The sequence below is a fragment of the Glycine max genome, chromosome 2 (genome assembly GCF_000004515.6).
Source record: "Glycine max cultivar Williams 82 chromosome 2, Glycine_max_v4.0, whole genome shotgun sequence".
Taxonomy (NCBI): Eukaryota; Viridiplantae; Streptophyta; class Magnoliopsida; order Fabales; family Fabaceae; genus Glycine; species Glycine max.
Window position 1 is genome coordinate 41,438,196 of NC_016089.4, and position 20,243 is coordinate 41,458,438.

The 20,243-nt window shown below is 28.8% G+C and overlaps 1 protein-coding gene across 1 annotated transcript; it reads left to right on the plus strand.

Moving 5' to 3' along the window:
* The first annotated feature begins 7,383 nt into the window (after positions 1–7,383).
* LOC100804301 (2-oxoglutarate-dependent dioxygenase 19) lies at positions 7,384–14,223 on the plus strand. Its single transcript, XM_003519138.5, has 4 exons — positions 7,384–7,736; positions 7,900–8,135; positions 12,842–13,169; positions 13,885–14,223. Exons 1-4 carry the CDS (start codon positions 7,521–7,523, stop codon positions 14,125–14,127), a joined length of 1,023 nt encoding a protein of 340 aa, XP_003519186.1. The 5' UTR covers positions 7,384–7,520; the 3' UTR covers positions 14,128–14,223.
* The last annotated feature ends 6,020 nt before the right edge of the window (positions 14,224–20,243 follow it).

Below are 20,243 nucleotides of genomic sequence, written 5' to 3' on the forward strand. Positions count from 1 at the left end.
AGTTCAAAGGGATGATGAACAACACATGATTGGCATTCCACAAACTGTTGTTGATAATCCAGTAGATCAAGTTGATCATCAAATTCATGAAAATGATGAACAACCAGTTGAACAACATGATCCCCAAGAAAATGTTGATGCAACATTAAGGAGGTCTACTAGAGTAAGAAAATCAGCTATTCCTAGTGATTATATTGTATATTTGCAAGAATCTGACTATAATATTGGAGCTGAAAATGATCATGAAACTTTTGATCAAGCCATGAGTTGTAAAGAGTCAAATTTATGGTATGATGCCATGAAGGATGAGATGAGTTCCATGCAGAGTAACAAAGTTTGGAACCTTGTAGAGTTGCCTAATGGGGCGAAGGCCATTGGATGTAAATGGGTCTTTAAGACCAAAAAGGATTCATTAGGCAACATTGAGAGATACAAGGCAAGACTTGTTGCTAAGGGATTTACTCAAAAGGAAGGAATAGATTACAAAGAGACTTTTTCTCCAGTATCTAAGAAAGATTCTCTTCGTATAATCTTGGCATTAGTTGCTCATTTTGACCTTGAGTTGCAACAAATGGATGTGAAAACAGCTTTTCTTAATGGTGATTTAGAGGAGGAGGTTTATATGAAACAACCTGAAGGTTTCTCCTCTAATAGTGGTGAGCATTTGGTTTGCAAGCTTAATAAATCTATATATGGTTTAAAACAAGCTTCCCGTCAGTGGTACCTTAAGTTTCATGGGATAATTTCTTCATTTGGTTTTGATGAAAACCCCATGGATCAATGCATATACCACAAGGTTAGTGGGAGTAAAATATGCTTTCTTGTTTTATATGTAGATGATATTTTACTTGCAGCCAATGATCGAGGTTTGCTACATGAGGTGAAACAATTTCTCTCTAAGAATTTTGACATGAAGGATATGGGTGATGCATCTTATGTCATCGGCATTAAGATTCATAGAGATAGATCTCGAGGTATTTTGGGTCTATCACAGGAAACCTATATTAACAAAATTCTAGAGAGATTTCGGATGAAAGATTGTTCACCAAGTGTTGCTCCCATTGTGAAGGGTGATAGGTTTAATTTGAACCAATGTCCAAAGAATGACTTTGAGAGGGAACAAATGAAAAACATTCCTTATGCTTCAGTTGTTGGAAGCCTCATGTATGCTCAAGTATGCACAAGGCCTGACATTGCTTTTGCAGTTGGAATGTTAGGAAGATATCAGAGTAATCCAGGTATTGACCACTGGAGAGCTGCTAAGAAAGTGTTGAGGTACCTTCAAGGGACCAAAGATTACATGCTTATGTATAGACAGACAGACAATCTAGATGCGATTGGTTATTCAGACTCAGACTTTGCTGGTTGTGTTGACTCTCGTAGATCAACATCTGGGTACATTTTCATGATGGCTGGTGGAGCTATTTCATGGAGGAGTGTTAAGCAGTCTTTGACTGCTACTTTTACCATGGAAGCTGAGTTTGTCTCTTGTTTTGAGGCTACATCACATGGTGTATGGCTTAAAAGTTTCATTTCTGGGCTGAAGATAATTGATACTATTTCAAGGCCTTTAAGAATTTTTTGCGATAACTCAGCTGCTGTCTTTATGGCTAAGAATAACAAAAGTGGAAGTCGAAGTAAGCACATCGACATTAAGTACTTAGCCATTAGAGAAAGAGTAAAAGACAAGAAAGTGGTCATTGAGCATATAAGCACTGAGTTGATGATCGCTGATCCTTTAACTAAAGGCATGCCACCGTTTAAATTTAAGGATCATGTAGAAAGAATGGGACTTGGCTCCAATTTATGATTGTATACATATATGTAAAAATTGAAACTTTTATATTATGATATTTTCTCATATTTTGGTGCACATTGATTTATTTGAGAAAAATTATGTTTTGGACCAAGAATAAACATTGGGTTTATTCATGAAGTTTTATTACCACTTTAAGTATACTGCTTGGGAAATTGAGTATATTGTAATACATAGATGATATTACTCGTTATAAGAGGAACTATCACTATGATTCATATATTCATTTCTTAAGAAGATTGAGCATTAAATCAAAATGTTTGGACCAAGTGGGAGAATGTAATAATTCATGGTCATAACATTTTGAAATTTTGTAACGCTCATCAGTTTTAAAAGCCATTTTGAATGGTTGTTAATGGATGATAATGGTCAATAAAGAATTGTAACAGCCAATAATGAGTGGTAATGGCTGATAAATGCATTCTTGATGGTAGAATGCCTATATAAGCACATGAATTTGGTCCCTAAGCTCATCCCTTCGAATTCAGTCTTATACACCATCTAGAGAGTGGAAGAGAGAGAGCTTGGAAGAACCAAAACAAGAAACTCTTCATAGCAATGGCTGGAGGTATGTTTTGATATGTAATTTCCGCATTTTATTAATAACCTGTGTTTCTTTGTAGTTTGTAATATCACAGGTTAAAAGAGATTTGTTCTAACATCGCTTGCATGGAAACAAAAAAAAAAAAAAAATTGATGGGCCATGGGCACATAATATTTTAGAAACAGCCGAAAACTTGGTAGTTGATTGTTGACCTTTTTGTTTGAGGTAAAAAAATGTTGTTCTAAGAAGCCTCAATCACCAACCACAATCTCACCAACATATAATGTTTGATAAACATAAATTTCAACTCAATTTCTGATTCATAGGACTGAGTGACGTATAATTACATTAGCCTGAGATATGTGTTAGATATACGTCCTTGAGAATTTATCCGCATAAAGCATAAATCCTCCATATTTAACAAATCCTTAATATGAATAGGGAATAAAAACGGACAAAAGGCAGAGGGCGATGTTTATAGAATAAGGAAAGTATAAAAATTATAACAAAATAATTGAGGTAATTAGATCATTTTAAATAAAAACAGAAAAAAACTAATTGAAGTAGTTGGAATAAAACAGAGAAACTAATTGAGGTAATTAGTCTGTTTAAATAAACCAGAAATTTTATTTTCGAAATAAAGATAAAGGAAAATCTGAAATATTAAATATGTCATCCGGTAAACATGCCAAATTCAAATCTTTTAAAATACTCTAAAAAAACACAACAAAAAAGGTCCAGGACAAATCACTACAAAGGTAACAGTCGGATAAACCCAACACAACACCCCTACAATAATCAATCAACAGCCTTTTTTGTATGTGAGAAAAGGAGACACATCTAAATCAAATGCATGACAAACACGTGTTATTAACTTTCATAATGTTTCAGACTATCAGTATTTAAAACGAGTTATTGAGTACCCAATCGATTTGGACTCGTGGGAGCAAGTAAAATACACTTGGGAAGTGAAAAGTTTAAAATGTGACTAAAACCCAAACTAATTGATTAAGATGTTATTAATAAAAAAATAAGTTATTGAATATTTATTAAAAATAAGAGTTCAATTAATTATTTATTCTTTTAAGCCAAAAGAGAGGGACCACCAAGGGAGGAGTTACTCACATTCCAACTAAGTTGGCACTTCAGCAACCAACTATTCAAACCAACACACCCTGAAAATATTAATAAAAAGGAGAAAAAAAAGCTTAGCAAAGCATGAGGACATAAACCAAACCCATGAAAACAAGAAGATCACACTCTAACTGAATCAAAAATATAGTAGGGAGAGCAATTCTATCCTTTACAAAAGGCAGCTGTAAAAACTGGGACAAGAATCCCAAAAAAAAAAAAACATCTCTATTACTATATGGTAATTAAGAGGATAAAATATTAAAGGAGTATAAATTTAATTGATTGAGCAAGTGAATATTAAAAAAAAAATTGATACCATATTTAATTCTTATGAATAAAAAAAAATTAAGAAGGTAAAGTGTCTATACATGTATTCTCGCCACAATAGATGTTGCATAGTACAAAAATGCATCGATTTTGATATTTGAATACTGTTTATTTTTCCACCTGTTACTAATGCTCCGTAATTTTTTTATAAATTTTAAATACTCAATAATATATAATTTAGAAATTTTATATATTATCATATCATTTAATATATCGTTAATTTATAAAATATATGCTTTTTATTTTTAAATTAAATTACCGTTCAATACATTATTGATATTATTAACCCTATACGATCATTACACAATGACTTTAAAATCTTAAATAGTTTATTGTATGAGTCAAAACAATTATTATTTGAGATTTTTTTTAAAAATTATAAATTATTAAATTTTTAACTGAAAGAATATAACCTTATTTTCTTCTATTATTATTTTAACACAATGCCATTTATTATTTCTCTTGATAAAATAGTTTAAATGTGCTTTTAATTTTCCTGTTGTGAGTAATTTATATTTTGATTCCTTTTTTTTTTCTCAAATTTTTATTACTTGATTTTTTAAATGGTTATAGTCATGTTTTCTATGTTTTACCTTTCTTAACACTCTCAAATTCTTAAAATTAAAGCATTCCAATCTATCTTTTACTCCAAACATAACGATCAAAACGTTATATTTTATTTAAAAGAAAAAAAAAATCTTTCTTCTTCTAATTTCAATTAACGATGAATTTAATTTGGTTAGTTAAACAAAGTGTGTAAGTATTATAAATATCCTAGTACCATATATAATTTCTACGGATAAAATAAATATTCTAACTTCAGTTCGTTTTCTATAAAATGCTCTTAAATTTCACATTTATGAACCTTTCAAATCGTTCAATATCTCAAAAATCTCCTCCAAATTCTTAATCACGTGAATAAAAAATAAATATTTTCTTTATTGATATAACATGTTATTAGTGTAAATATCTATTAGTTTTTTTGATAATCACTATCTTTATAAAAAAATTTATTAATCATCTTTAGTGAGCTTTTTTTTCTAATTATATTTTTTTCATGTGAATAAAAATTAAGAATTTAATATTTATTGCAAAATAAAGCTGAAAATATTTAATTGTAACATTTATATTATTGAGATATGAAGTTTGAGTAAAAAAAGTATTAATCATAACGAAAGGGCAAAAAATATCAATTAAATTAATGCAAAATTAATTTTTTTAAAAAAATAATCATATCTAGAAACAATATTTTAATTTCTAAAGTGTTTATGAGTGTGATTCTTTGTGTGACTATTTTTTTAGCAGCATATACGTCGTTAAGGTACCATTATTGGATAATAGAGCACCACACAATGAGATATCATTATGTTTGAAATTGTTACGTGCTTTGTCGGTAGATATGCGTGACTTTTCACCGCTTATTATGTATCATTAAATTATAGTAGTACTTTTATATGTAGTGGCATATTTAATAATGTAAAAAAAATATTTTTCAACATTATTAATTATTGTCTTTCATGTAGATAATATAAATACAAAATAGAATTACCAATATTAATTAGAATGTATTTATATTATAAAAAAATTTATACTATTATATCTTATTACATAATTATTATGAATGATAATTTTTTACTTACTTATATGATAATTACTTTAAAAATTCAGCCTACAATTTTTTTTTAACTAATTGGCATAGTAAAAATCTTTAATCATAATACAAACTCCTGTACGTTAACCCTAAATTTAACAATATATATATATATATATATATATATATATATATATATATATATATATATATATATATATATATATATTATGTACGTACTATCATATATATGTAATCTTTAGTAAATTTTTATTAAATGTTAGACAAAATAATATTACTAAAGTTCATATGTAATAATGAATTAGATTTGTAATGTTTATACTGACAATTTATTTATTTATATTAAATAAAGGTAATACTAACTAAATTGATTAATATGTTGCTTGTTCAATAATAGAAAAAAAACATGCATCAATCAGCTTTTTAGGTAGGCTTGACAACAAGATGGGAAAAGACTAAGAGTGGAGCAAATTTTGCCACCCCATCTCTACTCTGACTCCTTGACATCTACCTTCGACCGAAACTTGATTTCCCACCCATGACAGGCTAGTTTCCCAAACCTATCCATGGTGGTATAGCCCATTGGTAGAGAAGTTAAGTTTGGGTTTTGGAAAAGAAGTTAAGTTGGAGTTTTGGAAATTTGACATTAATAGCTCATAAGTAACACGTTTATATAAATATAATATTATATTATTTGTTTAATACATATTTTTAGTAGATTATTATATATTATTAAATGTTTTGTTAAATACTAAATTGGTTAAAAACATTAAGAATGTTCTTAACAAAATAAAAACTAAAAAAGTTATAAATCGACTAATTAAACAAGTTAAGCTCAAGTTTTTTTTTAATAAGCAAAGCTCAAGCTTTTAGTTGGACTCATTATTTAGTGAAATGAGTGAAGCTTGAGCCATGAATTTTTTTTCAAATTAAACCTAAATTGTTAATGTTCGACTTGATTTAACACATTTGCACCCCTAATAGCTGGTTCAATAGAATAATACTTTACTCTATTATATTTATTCATAACCTAAACAAATTCAACTCAATATAAAAACCCTAAAATAAACTCAATTAGTGTGTAAAAAATTATGGTTAAAGTAGATGCGCGCCAGTCTTTATTATAAGTTAATTTATGTCCCCAGTAACATGGGAAATTAATGATTTACATTTATAATCTCTGGTTTTTTAAAAAAAAGGTTTAATTTGTCATTTGTAAATACATTTTCTATTATATACTGTATAAATACATCTTCTATTATATCTTCTTGAATCATTTTAAAAATGATATTTATATATGAGGAAAATGATTATACGTTTACATTGTACATTTTTTTATATAATCATCTAATTATAATTTATCATGTATGTTAAATTTGTTAATTTTAAAAATAATCATCTTAAATAATTTAAATAGTCAGGATATAACTAACTGTTTCATATTGTTAGTATGTATATATATATGTATATATATATATATATATATATATATATATATAACTCTTTATATTTATTAAATAAACTTTTAACTTTCATAATTATATAGCTACCTTATCATTCAATCTTGCATCCATCCATTTAATTTTCAAAATTGGGTTTAAGCTCAAATTTAAAAGTTAATCATCAATAAAATTAATAAATATTTCTCACCGGTCACTTAAAAAATCCTACCAGTGCATGTCTTTTTATCATGAAGATTCTTCTTTATGTGAGAAGTCTCAGTCTTTGAAATCGTTACGACTTACAAGGTCCCAATACCTTGAAAATTTTATTTGACATAGACCATGCCCACTTACGAATTAATTTACCCCACATGTATTTAATTAACTTAGTATTAAAGTTCATTTTCTTTGACTACATAGCATATACAGCCACGGGCACCATAAGATAAATGTGAATCTATTTCATATATAATTACTAATTAATAAAGCTCCTTTTCTTTGTCTATATATGGCCCCGCGCACCATACTAAAATTGGCTGCATAGCATATACATACAAAGTTATATGTTTTAATCAACTTGCTCGATCAGTTCTGCCACCCAAACCCAGAAAGAATAGAACCACCTCCAGAGAAAAATATTCAAAGATGTCCAGCGTTAAGGAGTTAGTTGAATCTAAGTGTCTGAGTTCTGTTCCCTCCAACTACATTTGCCTTGAAAATCCCGAAGATTCTATATTGAATTATGAAACAGATAATATTCCAACCATTGATTTTTCCCAACTCACCTCTTCTAATCCCAGTGTACGCTCCAAGGCAATCAAACAACTAGGAGATGCTTGCCGCGATTGGGGTTTCTTTATGGTATAAATATTATTTAACCTCAAACTTTATATTATGCATTTTTGTTTTTTATTATATACTTTCGTCAACTTCGATCTCCAGGTGCATATTGGAGTTTAATTCCTTCCTCATGCATGTATGTAAGTTTTGTTGTCTCGTTAATTTGGGAGTATACTTTATGTAGCTAATCAATCACGGTGTGTCGGAGATACTAAGGGATGAGGTGATTAGGACAAGCCAGGGCTTTTTTGATCTGACTGAGAAAGAAAAAATGGAGCACGCAGGAAGGAACCTATTTGATCCAATAAGATATGGGACAAGCTTCAATGTCACGGTGGACAAGACCCTTTTCTGGAGAGATTATCTCAAATGTCATGTTCACCCTCACTTTAATGCTCCTTCCAAGCCTCCTGGTTTTAGGTACCATTCACCTCACTCTCTCTTTTTTTTTTTTTTTTTTATACTTTGTCCTATATCATTCTTGGAAAATAGAAAGAGAAAGAGAAAAGTACCATAAAAATTAAATAAAATAAAAAGTGAGTGTATATCAATAATAATTCATTATTATTTTTCAACCTTTTGAGCCGTGTAGCTGGCCGGTGTTGTCCCAAATAAAGCTTAATTAACTTATATATAAGTGAGAGCTAGCTTATATGAGTATCACCTAGATTTTAATAAGTTTTTTTAGAAGATTTTAATAAGTTATATAGTCCAAAACTTTATAATTGCAATTTACAATCATAACATCAAAGTTTTGAGGATTTTAATCACATAGTGTTTGCAAATATTTGTTTGCAATTCTATATAATGTAAAAAAAAAAATATTGAGAAACTTTGCAGAATTGCAGTTTTACAATTTAAAACCTTGAGTTTCACATGTTATTAGTATTTTGGGCGACTTTATTTCTTTTTTGTTGTTTTAATCTAATGTAGACGGGGTTTCTTTTCTTTTCTTTGGTGGGTTGTTGAAATTTTAGTATAATAAAAACCCCAACATATGCTCTACCTTAATGTATAATCAGACCCAAAAAAAATAGTCGACGGCAAGAAAGAACCATGACTACTCTCCGACGACCTATACCTTAATCTTCCTACCAAAACATAGTGCTTCTTGCACTCTTTGGCTCTGGATAAATATTTATCTTGCCTTACTATACATATACTACATTCTTTTAAATACATTTTCTACGGTTAGTTTAAATTTATTTTAAAAATGAAAAATTTGGTAAATATCACTTGTCATAAATTTAATGAATCTTTCTCCTAATTTTATAGTTTTTTGAATAAATTTTAATCAATAGAAAAATATGTTAAAGAACACTTCTCTTTCCAGTTTATTTTATGCTAAATTTGCATTTTTTTTTGTGTATAATTAAAACTTGAGATCTCTAGCAAATTACTCTATATATTGATCTTTCGTTATTGGACCAACCTTTAGTTGAGTTTTACACATTGTTCTAATCTGAAATTCAGAAAAGAAAAGGGAAAAAATACCCTCATCTCCCGATAAGGAATTTATGAAGCAGGTGAGACGACATTTCACTTTTGTATACTTATACATCATCTTTTACACATCACGCTAGATGATGATCCTAATCTTAAAATTTTTCCATGGTCTACATGATGACCAAACATATATTTCTCTCTCTTGTTGTTGGGTAGTGAAAATGACGAAGCTGCACCCACATGATAATAATGACCTCACCTCCTCTCTAGCAACTTTCCATTGGCGAACCAGCTTTAGTGGAAATGGCAACACTCCAAAAAAAGACATTTTAAAAGTTTTGTGGCATGTTGCGTCGCTGTCTGCAGTTAAATTTTAATTTAAACAATGGAAAATATATTGGAATTTAGACAACACTGATGATAGCTCTAATCCTTAAGAAATGGTCCCGAATACATGTCCGGCTTGCACCACTTAGTTCAGCACTATTAGGGGAGGAGAATTCCTTAACCTTAATGGGAGACAAGGATGTGTGCGATGGGCCAACTCATATTATATTAGGGCACCCTATTCTTTTTCTATTTTTTGAGTTTATTAAAGAAAAAAAAATCTATTTTTGGATTGAGGTCTTTTGCAGTTTAAAATATTGAGATTCAGATCCTCTGCAACAGCTTCCATGTTCCTGAGGGTGTAGTAGTCAAGCAGAATCAAGAATAAACTAACTAAAACTAATGTTTTAGACCTATAAAAAATGTTTATTATTAGTTTTTATAAAGTAAAAAAGTCACATATATTAATAAAATGATTATATATGTTAGCAAAAAGGTACAACATATACAATATCTCATCTAAAGTATTTTTTCTTCAAAAAATTGTTTTAGATTTTACTCACTGTTGGATAACTTCTAATAATAATTAATACTAGAATAATTTATTATTAATATTTTGCATTAAGATACAATTATTTTAAAGTTTAGTAAATTAGGAAAAAAATTTCACAGTCAATCAATAGGAATATTCATTGATATTATTTTTAAAATGATTATTATAAAAGTCAATAAAATTATCATGTATAATAATTTTTTATTAAGGATAGTATGAAAAAAATTAATATTATTGGTATTATTATTATTATTATATGGTTAACATTTTTTTAGCGTTTTCCAAAAATTACAGTTTTGCTTTCTTCTTTTATGGTTTAATAGCATTTTTAGATTTAGTTAACAGTTCATGCATGCGTAAAAATGTTTGTGTTTACCTTTTTAATAGGTTGATGTTATGATAAAAGAGCCCTCTAAAAAAAAAAAACTTATGATAAAAGAAAACTACTATTTTCACGGATGATAAGATAAATGTTTATTTTTTATAAAATAAAGTTTATAATAAATAATGTTTTTGAAACAATAAAATATTTATTTAGTATGAATCTTAATTATCAATAATTTCTTTAAAATACTATTGAAATGCAATTTAGATATAAAACAAAGTTGGTAACTTCATAAGGATAAGTTATTAAGAAAATCAGATATTCTTCAGATAATGATTAAATGAGGGTAATTTGAAATGGTTGAAAGAGAAATACTTTGACTAGTCGTGAAGGATGTGAAGTGCACCTCAAAAGAAATAAGAAAAAGAATATTATAAGTATCTATTTGAGAAGGTGAGAAGAGTGAGTCTCACTCCCTAAAATTGTACGTGTACTCTAATTTGTAGTACAGGGGTAGATCTAATGCTTTAAGATTTTATAAAAGGTAATTTTAAAATTGTGTAAAAATAATTTAGTAGTTAAATTTTTTTAATGAAGTTAATTTTTTTAGTTGAAATTATTAAAAGATTGTTTTTAAAAGGAAGCTACAAGTATAAATTTCTTTGGAAATTAATCAAATATTAATATAACTTTGTAAAATAATTAAAAAATGTAGCTTTTAATAAATTTTATAAAAAAATCAAAACAAAACTGTATTTTTGTACCAAATATTAATTGAAATAAACGAACTCTAATTTATTACTTTTGTTTGGTCACTAGGGTTTTCCCCTACTAATGATGGCATCAGATGTTTGGGTTTCATTATACGTGATTCCATCCAGTTACTAACATCTAATTGTTGAATTTTTTATTACACAATTAATAAGAGAGGAAAAAAATTACGGATAGTTAAGAATGGAGATGAATGTTGCTAGAGAGATCTGAATTCTCTAAGGGAGCTTCATGGTAACCTTGCAATGGGAGGAAGAGAGAGCAATAGTACTTGCTGTGAAAAATTAAATCTATATATATCACAATTTATGCCTCAGCGCTTAACTAATTGACTTAATTTAAAAAACTAAAATTCCTACGTACTGTTAAGTGTTGAAAAAAAAAACAATCTGTAAGCAGCCGCAAAACTATTTATGCAAAATAAAATAAAAAAACAAATAAATAGTTATAATAAAAAAAAACCCTTTTTGAGTGGCTCTTTACTCTTGTATAGTTATACATTCAAGAAAATTGGTATGAGTTTAATGTAACAACAAACTGAGGTTTGATCCTTACAAATGATCTCCATGGCCATCTTATATATTTATCATTCTATCCTTCACCCATCTCTAATTAGCTAGTGGCCCTTACAAGACAACTTATAAATCATAAGATGGATCTTAGGTATCTTTTTCTATGAACAAATTACCTCCTTTCAAACTTAAATTAACACTCTAGTGGATGTTTAGATTAATTTATTTTAGAAAAGATAGTTACTTTTTAATTTCTTGAGATTTTTTACAAAAAGAAAAAAATCAAAATGAATCGGCTACCAAATTTCTAATTTCCGACGAAGATCGCTACTTTCGATAGGAGAAAATTTGTACTAATATCATGGTAAAATAAATAAAAAAATAGTTGGACAAAATAAATAACTTTTTACAAATATGAATTTATACTCTTTTAGCAATGTCATTCATTATAAGTATGTAAATTTTATTGTTTTTCAAAAAGGTGTTAAAGTTTGTTTGATTAAGTTTTTTTTAAAATAATTATTTACATATAATCTCTTGCAATATGACGAACTAAAGTTTGAATTTCCGATTGTCTTTGAATAATGCCTATGGAAAAGGCAAAAAAAAAAATGAAAGGGGAAAATAAAATATAATAATGGTATATTATGTTCTATTGTTTAGATTCATAAGCTGAGAAAAATATAATGAAAATTAATAGTGTAACCTATTCTATTATGTCTTCATTCTTATCTAATTCAAGAAGAGTATGATGGAAAAAAAATTATTCCATCATAACTTATCCAAACAATAGAATGTAAATTTTATTTCATTATATTTTATACTATTTTATTTTATTTCATTTCATCTTTATCTCTTTTTATCTATTCAAATATAATAGTAGTTTTTCGTATTATTCCTGAAATGCTTTGGTTAAAAATATGATTGAAGAAACTATTAGTAGAACTTTATTATTTAAATTCGTTATAGAAATTTCAAGATCATAAAAAAAATCCTTGGTACAAAACTTCATTTAAATACATCAACTTTTTCAAATTTTGAACAAATTCGCAATATTCTTCATCAAAAGAAAACCATACAACTTGTCCCTAGACCCTAGTGTTTGCCATACATGAAAATTAACCGCCAAACCATAAGAAAAATAGATTTATCGTTTTATTCATTGTTTTACTCGTTTATTCTTAATTTGCAGCCAAACTTTAGAGGAATACATTACCAAGGGCAGGGAACTGGTTGAAGAGTTGCTAGAAGGAATATCTCTAAGCTTAGGGCTTGAAGAAAACTTCATACATAAAAGGATGAATCTAGACTTGGGATCCCAGTTGCTGGTTATCAACTGTTACCCACCATGTCCTAACCCTGAGCTTGTTATGGGCCTTCCTGCACACACAGACCATGGGCTTCTGACCCTCCTAATGCAAAACGAGCTTGGAGGGCTTCAAATTCAACACAATGGCAAGTGGATTCCTGTCCACCCCTTACCCAACTCCTTTCTCATCAACACTGGGGATCACATGGAGGTAAAACAAAAATCACTCTTGAATTGCATGCAATTTACTATTATGCTACCCTAAGAAATTTAAGAGTTGGTAATGTCACTGAGAAACTCTCTGGGTCACTATCTCTCTTTTGGTTTACTCAAACTAATTCAACTATTGGCCTAGTATCAAAATCTTTAGATTTCTAAGGGTACCATAATAACTCTCTTTTAATTATTGATATTTTAGTTGATAGATATAATTATATTTTATCATCTAGAGTGTAACTATTCCAAATTTTAAAATAGAAAATACTAATACTACATAAATCATACATTAATATCCAGAAAATATAAACATGGCTACTAGTCTTTAAACATATAGAACAATAGTTATTTAATTACACTTTTAATCCTCCTACTTTTTTCAAACGAATTTCATCTTTTAATTTCTGTTTATCTATTAACTTAACATTTAATATAAAATTGAACAAAATGTTAATGTGACAATGATATTCTATTTTATTATCACGTCAATACATTCACGTTGACGTAACACTCTTTTACATCGTCATATTAACATTTTTGATAAAATTTCCAAAACTAAAGGTGTAATTAAGTAAATAAATAAATCACAAGTTCATATATGCCTTCCAAAAAAAATATCATAAAACTATTTTTGGGATTAAAAAGTCATGTCTGCTGTAAAAATTTCTTGTAGACAAATCGGAATATTCATTCTGTAATATTTATCTCAGATACTGACCAATGGGAAATACAAGAGTGTTGTTCATCGAGCTGTAGCGAACACGAAAGCCACTAGGATTTCCGTTGGTACAGCACACGGACCCAAGCTTGACACCATTGTGGGGCCCGCACCAGAGCTTGTTGGCGATGATAATACTGCTTCATACCGTGCCATCAAATACAGTGATTACATCGAGCTTCAGCAAAACCATGAACTCGACGGAAAGTCGTGCTTGGATCGTATTCGCATTTGAATCAAATTAATTAAGCTCCATGCATTTCTTGTATCTGAATTCTGAACCATGCTTGTGTTTCATATGTAATTTAATTTCAGCTTGAATATTGATGTACTTGGAACGTAATTTCCGCATGTGTAATTGAAAATTTTTAAATGCATGCACAAATCTGCCTTGGAAAATTAATAATTAACTTCATGAAAATAAATTAATGGTCATGGAGTTTACGTTAATTTAAAAAATAAAATGTTTTTTTTTTAAGAACACAGGGGAAGTAATTCTATTCGACTTTGTAAGATCAATATAAACGATAAATTTTTTCCTAGTATTTAAAGTTTGAATAGAGTAGTTGTTCCGATTAACTATACATGATTTACAAGGAATTATTTTACATACTTTTAAAATGGCAATATCGATGTATCAAAAAAATTAATTGCAATCTTGCAAGCACCTCCATCTATACTCTTATCTTATAGCGTGTTTGGAAATAGATTTGCAAGCTTTCGCATCCCACTAATTGAATATATATAATTAAACGCTATTAATTGTAGCTTTTACAATTTTCACATCCAGGACGTGAATAATGGCAGGTCAAAACGTGCTTCCAAAATGTGGTTATTTGTATGTGTTTCTATACATCCACATTGATGCATCCTCGTCTACATTTAATTTGTGTCAATTATGTTGGTGGAGCACCATGCATTTTACAATGCAGCTTCTAGCAATCAGTTGTCAGTTGCAGTGGACGGCTATGCTACAACTGTTATTCAATTTTTAGTTGCCTCAAGTTGCATCAAAATTGACTGAATCCACAATTTTGGATTCAGTCACTTTGGTTTTGGTAACTTTTGGGACTTTTATTCATTTTGGATTAGATGAATCTAATAGGTCAAGTTTTACCATTTGTTTTAAAAGATATTTTTAATTTAATTATTAATTTATATATATATATATATATATATATATATATATATATATATATTAAAACTATAAAAAATTTCATTGGACATGTAAATTAATTGGTACAAAATTATTTTATTTTAATTAATGATCTCAAGTATTTTCAATTTTTCATGTTAAAAATCAAATTTGACGGTGTAAAATCATAATTGACATATATTATAGATTTTTTTACAATTTAAGTTAAATTAGTTTTTAATCCTCTAATTTTTTTAGATTCAATTTGGTTCTTTAATTTTTCAATATGATTCTTTAATTTTTTAAATCGATTCAATTTAATTATTTAATTTTTTAAATTAATTTAATTTAATCATTGAGTCTAAATTGTAATAAATTATATTTTGTAATAGTTTAAAATCATGCTAAATGATTTTAAACCACCACAAAAAAAAAATTAAAAGATCAAATTAAATCAATTTTAAAAATTAAAAAATCAAATTGAATCTAAATAATAAATTAGAATAAAGAATTAATTTAACCTAAATTTAAATCAATTTGATTCTTCCGATAAATATATTTTGAAAATAAGATAAAGGACCTGTATAATTTAATCAATTAATAAAAATAAACCCCTTGGCACATGCTATGTCAAGTAGTTCTCATAATAGAGATACAAGCGAATGTACAAGAGTCAAGAGATGGGTCTACTGATCTTTCTGGTGCATCCCCCTCCCCCACGTTTCGTGCTGCTGCGCACAAGATTACACCACAAACCTCCCAATATTCATATTTAGAAAGGTGAACTGATATTCCTATGATCCTGTGGATATTATGCACCTATTGTTTTAGCTAGTTTAGTTGATTTAGATGGATTACAATATCATCTTTTAGACATTACATACAAACTTTACATAAAAAAATTGAGAGTAAAAAACATTAAACTTAAGTAAATAGAATAACTTAAAAATAGGTTTAAAACTAAAAAAGACTATCTAAATTTGGTGGAAAGCCAGTGATCTCATTAATTCCTGGTGGTTTCCTTTCTATGCAGCACCTAAAGAAGTTATGCGGGAAATTGTTTTATCCAAATTTTGAAGCCGCTGCTTCCATAAATTGATACTACAACTTGATGGAGGCTGCACCTATCAAGAAATTCTTGTACATCACATTTCATAACAATTTTTTATTAAAAAATATCCCTTATGCTTAGTTGGGACGACAACTATAATGCAACATAATAAATTGAAATAACAGGCAAAAGAGCAAAAGCTGTTGTGGACGCAGTCGAAAGACATTGTTCAACTTATTTTGCAGTATCAATGTTGTCTTCTCAGGATATTTGAAGACTAACCCTGTTCTTCATAGGACAGGTTTACCAATTGATGGTACTTTCTTTCCTTTTCAATTATGATATCTAAAATGGCAAAGTTATTTCAAAACAGAGAATAAGTCATTATTAAGTTTTGCTAGTTGCTTCAGTTTTGTGTTTGGGGGCCTCATATATGCTTTAGAAAGTGTCCTTTTCTTTTCAAATTAGAGATTTGTTGGATTTCTCTATCATTGTTGATTCAATTAGGTAATTAACTTGTTCAAAGTTGGTTCTAACACATGTCTGCGTGCTCATTTTCCAAATTTGGTTAAGCTTATTTGCTATGGTTTTTTATTTTGTCAAAATGATTAAACATAGTTTGTGTTTGCTCAAGTGCCGAGTGCTCAAGATTTCTCTTTCCAATCATTCTTGATGAGTATGCTTTAACCAAGTAGTTAAGCTTGAATTAGCTTATGCTTACTTAATTTAAGCCTTACATAGTTTTTGTTTATGCTAAGTAGTTAAGCCATGACTGTGGCTTCTATTTGATAGTTAATCTTTTTCATTAGTTAGTTTTGTTGTTTTGGAATTATTTGACATCATGTGATACATCCATTATTTTTGGGCTTTGTTCAACCTCACTACTATTATATTTTTAGACATATATTAATTTACGTGTGTCATGAATCTCAAGTGAGTCATTGTGCTCAAGTGAGTCATCATAATACTAGTTTTATGAAAATTTTAATTGATCCTTACAATTTAACAAAATTAAGAAAATGTATTTATAATTAACAAATTTTCATTAGTAACTAGTGTTGTTATATAATATATATATATATATATATATATTCTCATTTTTTCTTTAATACTTTTCAATTTTATTTGATTGTACTTAATTAACTTCTGTTTAGAGCCTTTACCATTTTGCAAAGGTTTAATCCTCTAATGAGCTTGTTTATATCACTGGAATGAATTTATTATGTAGTTTTTTAGTATTTTTTCCTATGTAAAATAAAAAAACTTAAGTCTTTGTGTTCACTGGCTTAAAGCAATTTTTCAATTGTTTATATCAATCTTCGGCAACATCCTAATAGTAGGATTGGGATTAATTAGGCTACAAAGCCATTAGAAAATAGTAATGTTGTATGTAAGTCCTATACCAACCAATCATATATTGCTTTTATTTTTTAATGTCAATTTATAATAATTAATAACTCTACTTTCAAGGATAAAAATGACAAGATGCTTGAATTATTTATCAATCCTTTTTGTAATCTTGTTTTCTACGAGGAGTATTGAATGAGAACTAACAATAGATTCCTTTGTTAGGTTAGAACATTGATCATATTCATTCAAGTTAAGATGTGTTTGACTAGTTTTGCTTTCTTATTTGGATTTCTCTAGTCTCTCCTCACTTCACACGACCCTCAAATTCATGCCAAAGTTGTGCAAATACTTGGCAAGGCCTGTGCAGCGTTCTTCAAGGTAAGTAACTTTCTTCTCCTCTTAATTGTTTTCCTTCTTTGTATACCTTAACTGGATTTTCAAAGTATGTGAAACATTTACCTCTAGACTATTTTTGAACTATCTCTAATCTCCACTAGGAAGTTTTGGATCTCTTCAAGGTTTTTTAACTGTTAATCTTGCATGCACTTCAATGAATTCATCTCATCATTCATTTTTCTTTGTCAATCACCAATTTTTGGTTTTGAAGAAACTGCTAAATCTGGCAGATGAATTTATGCTATGAACCTTTCACCTACATAGGAATGTTAGCTCCTGATATTTGGGTTATCCTTGATGGCACTAGTTGCAAAAATGATGAATTATTTCCTTGAAATGCATGGCTATCTGTTAAGGAAAATGTTGTGAAATCAACACCTTTTCTTTATTTCCTGAACTTCTATATTTATGCTAGTGTATGTGTTCTATGCATGTATGTTGATTAATTTATGCTTCCTGTTTCAATATGCACATGTATGTGAAATTAATCAAACACCTATTTCAGCAAAACAAGTGTGTATTGATATATCCTACTTCATTATGTTGTTATGCTTATACATGTTCTTTTGGGTTATAAAATTGACTTTGAATTTTATATATGTAATTCCTTGTTTTGTTTTGGATAGTGGAGTTAAGACCCATTTTTAGCAGTGAGTCACTAGAAACTAGTACTTTAGGTTTCTAGTTAATGTAGTTGGCATGGAGATGAATACAAAAAATGAAATTAATTTAAAAAATAATAATACATTCTAAGACGGTTGTTCTTAAGACCGTCTTAGAATGTATTCTAAGACGGTTGTCTTTAAGACTATCTTAGAATGTGGTACATTCTTAGACATTCCTAGTCAGGAACTCATCTTAGAATGTTATACATTCTACAACGGTTCAATACAACCGTTGTCGTAGACGTCCACACTTTTTACGACGCTTGATACGACGATGATCGATAACCGATATTGTAAACTACAAATAACCAATGTAGTATGCTATTATTGTAGTAGTGATTTATTATATGATCATCAAATAACCCGATATGACAGTTTTAGGATTAAAATAGACTTTGTCATCCCTCTTTCCCTCCTATGATCATCAGAAATAGAAGAATATGACTTAAAACAAAGGTTCCTAGTATCTCGGACACACCGTAATTTATTATATGATGTAAAGTAGTTCAAAAGTTACATGCATGAATATTGCATGTGAAAGCAAACTCAAATATGCCCGTGGAGAAGCTAAGGAAAACATGTAAACAAATGCATAATATAAAGTTTGAGGTTATTATATTTATACTATGAAGACTATACCAAAAAACAAAAATATTTATACCATGAAGAAACCCCAATCGATCGCGGCAAGCATCGCTTAGTTGTTAGATTGCGTTGGAGCGTTCATGAATTGGGATTGCAAGAGGTGAGTTGCAATATTCTCTGTTTCATAGTACAATATGGAATCTTCCGGGTTTTTAAGGCAAATGTAGTTGGAGGGAACAGACCTCAGACAATTCGTTTCAACTATTTCCTTGGCAAATGGGTTTGGGTGCTATGCTAGGGCTTTATAAGTTTATATAGCTAGATAAAGAAACCGAACTATAGTATTATATGTGGAGTAGATTAATTCGTAAGTGGCACGGTCTACCAAATAAAATTTTCTAGGTATTATTGGGAAATCGTAACGATTTCAAAGACTCAGACTTTGCATTTTGTTTTTGATAGGTAATTAAAAGAACTTTTATTAATTAAAAGGACCCCAACTTGGCACAAAGTATGCGGTATGCCAAGTAGTTCTCATAAGTCATAATACAGATAAGTATAAAAGTCAATAATGTATTTGGACTCGATGTACAAGAGGCTAATGCCTTTGCCAAAAAAACGAAAAAATGGTCTGCAGCACTTCCCTAGATACACTAACAAAGGAGAGCTGCACAAAGAAGGAACCTGAACAAGTTGTAACCATACTGAAGTTGTACTTATCTAAAAGCATAGCCAAAGCTTTGATTTTAGAAGGATTCAGAGACTTTGATCACGGTGACTTTCCCTCTTTTTGGACCATTAAATTAATCTAATAATCCATATTTTCCTACTAATTTTAATAGATATTTTTAATTTAATTATTAATTTAGTTTTTAATTTTTGTATACTTTAAAATCATAACAAACACAATTGACGGGGTAGATTATCGGGTACAAAATTATTTCACTTTAACCCATGGTCTCAACAGAAAATTTTCACTTTAACGGTTCAAGTAAAATTGTCTTGGATAAAAGATACCAATAGTTTGTAAAAATAAATGATTAAATTAGTTTTTGTCCTTTAATTCATTATCTAGGTTTAATTTGGTTCTCCATTTCTTTATTCAATTTGTTTCTCTAATTTTTAAAATTGATTTAATTTGTTTTTAGGTTTTTGTTCAATTTAGTCAT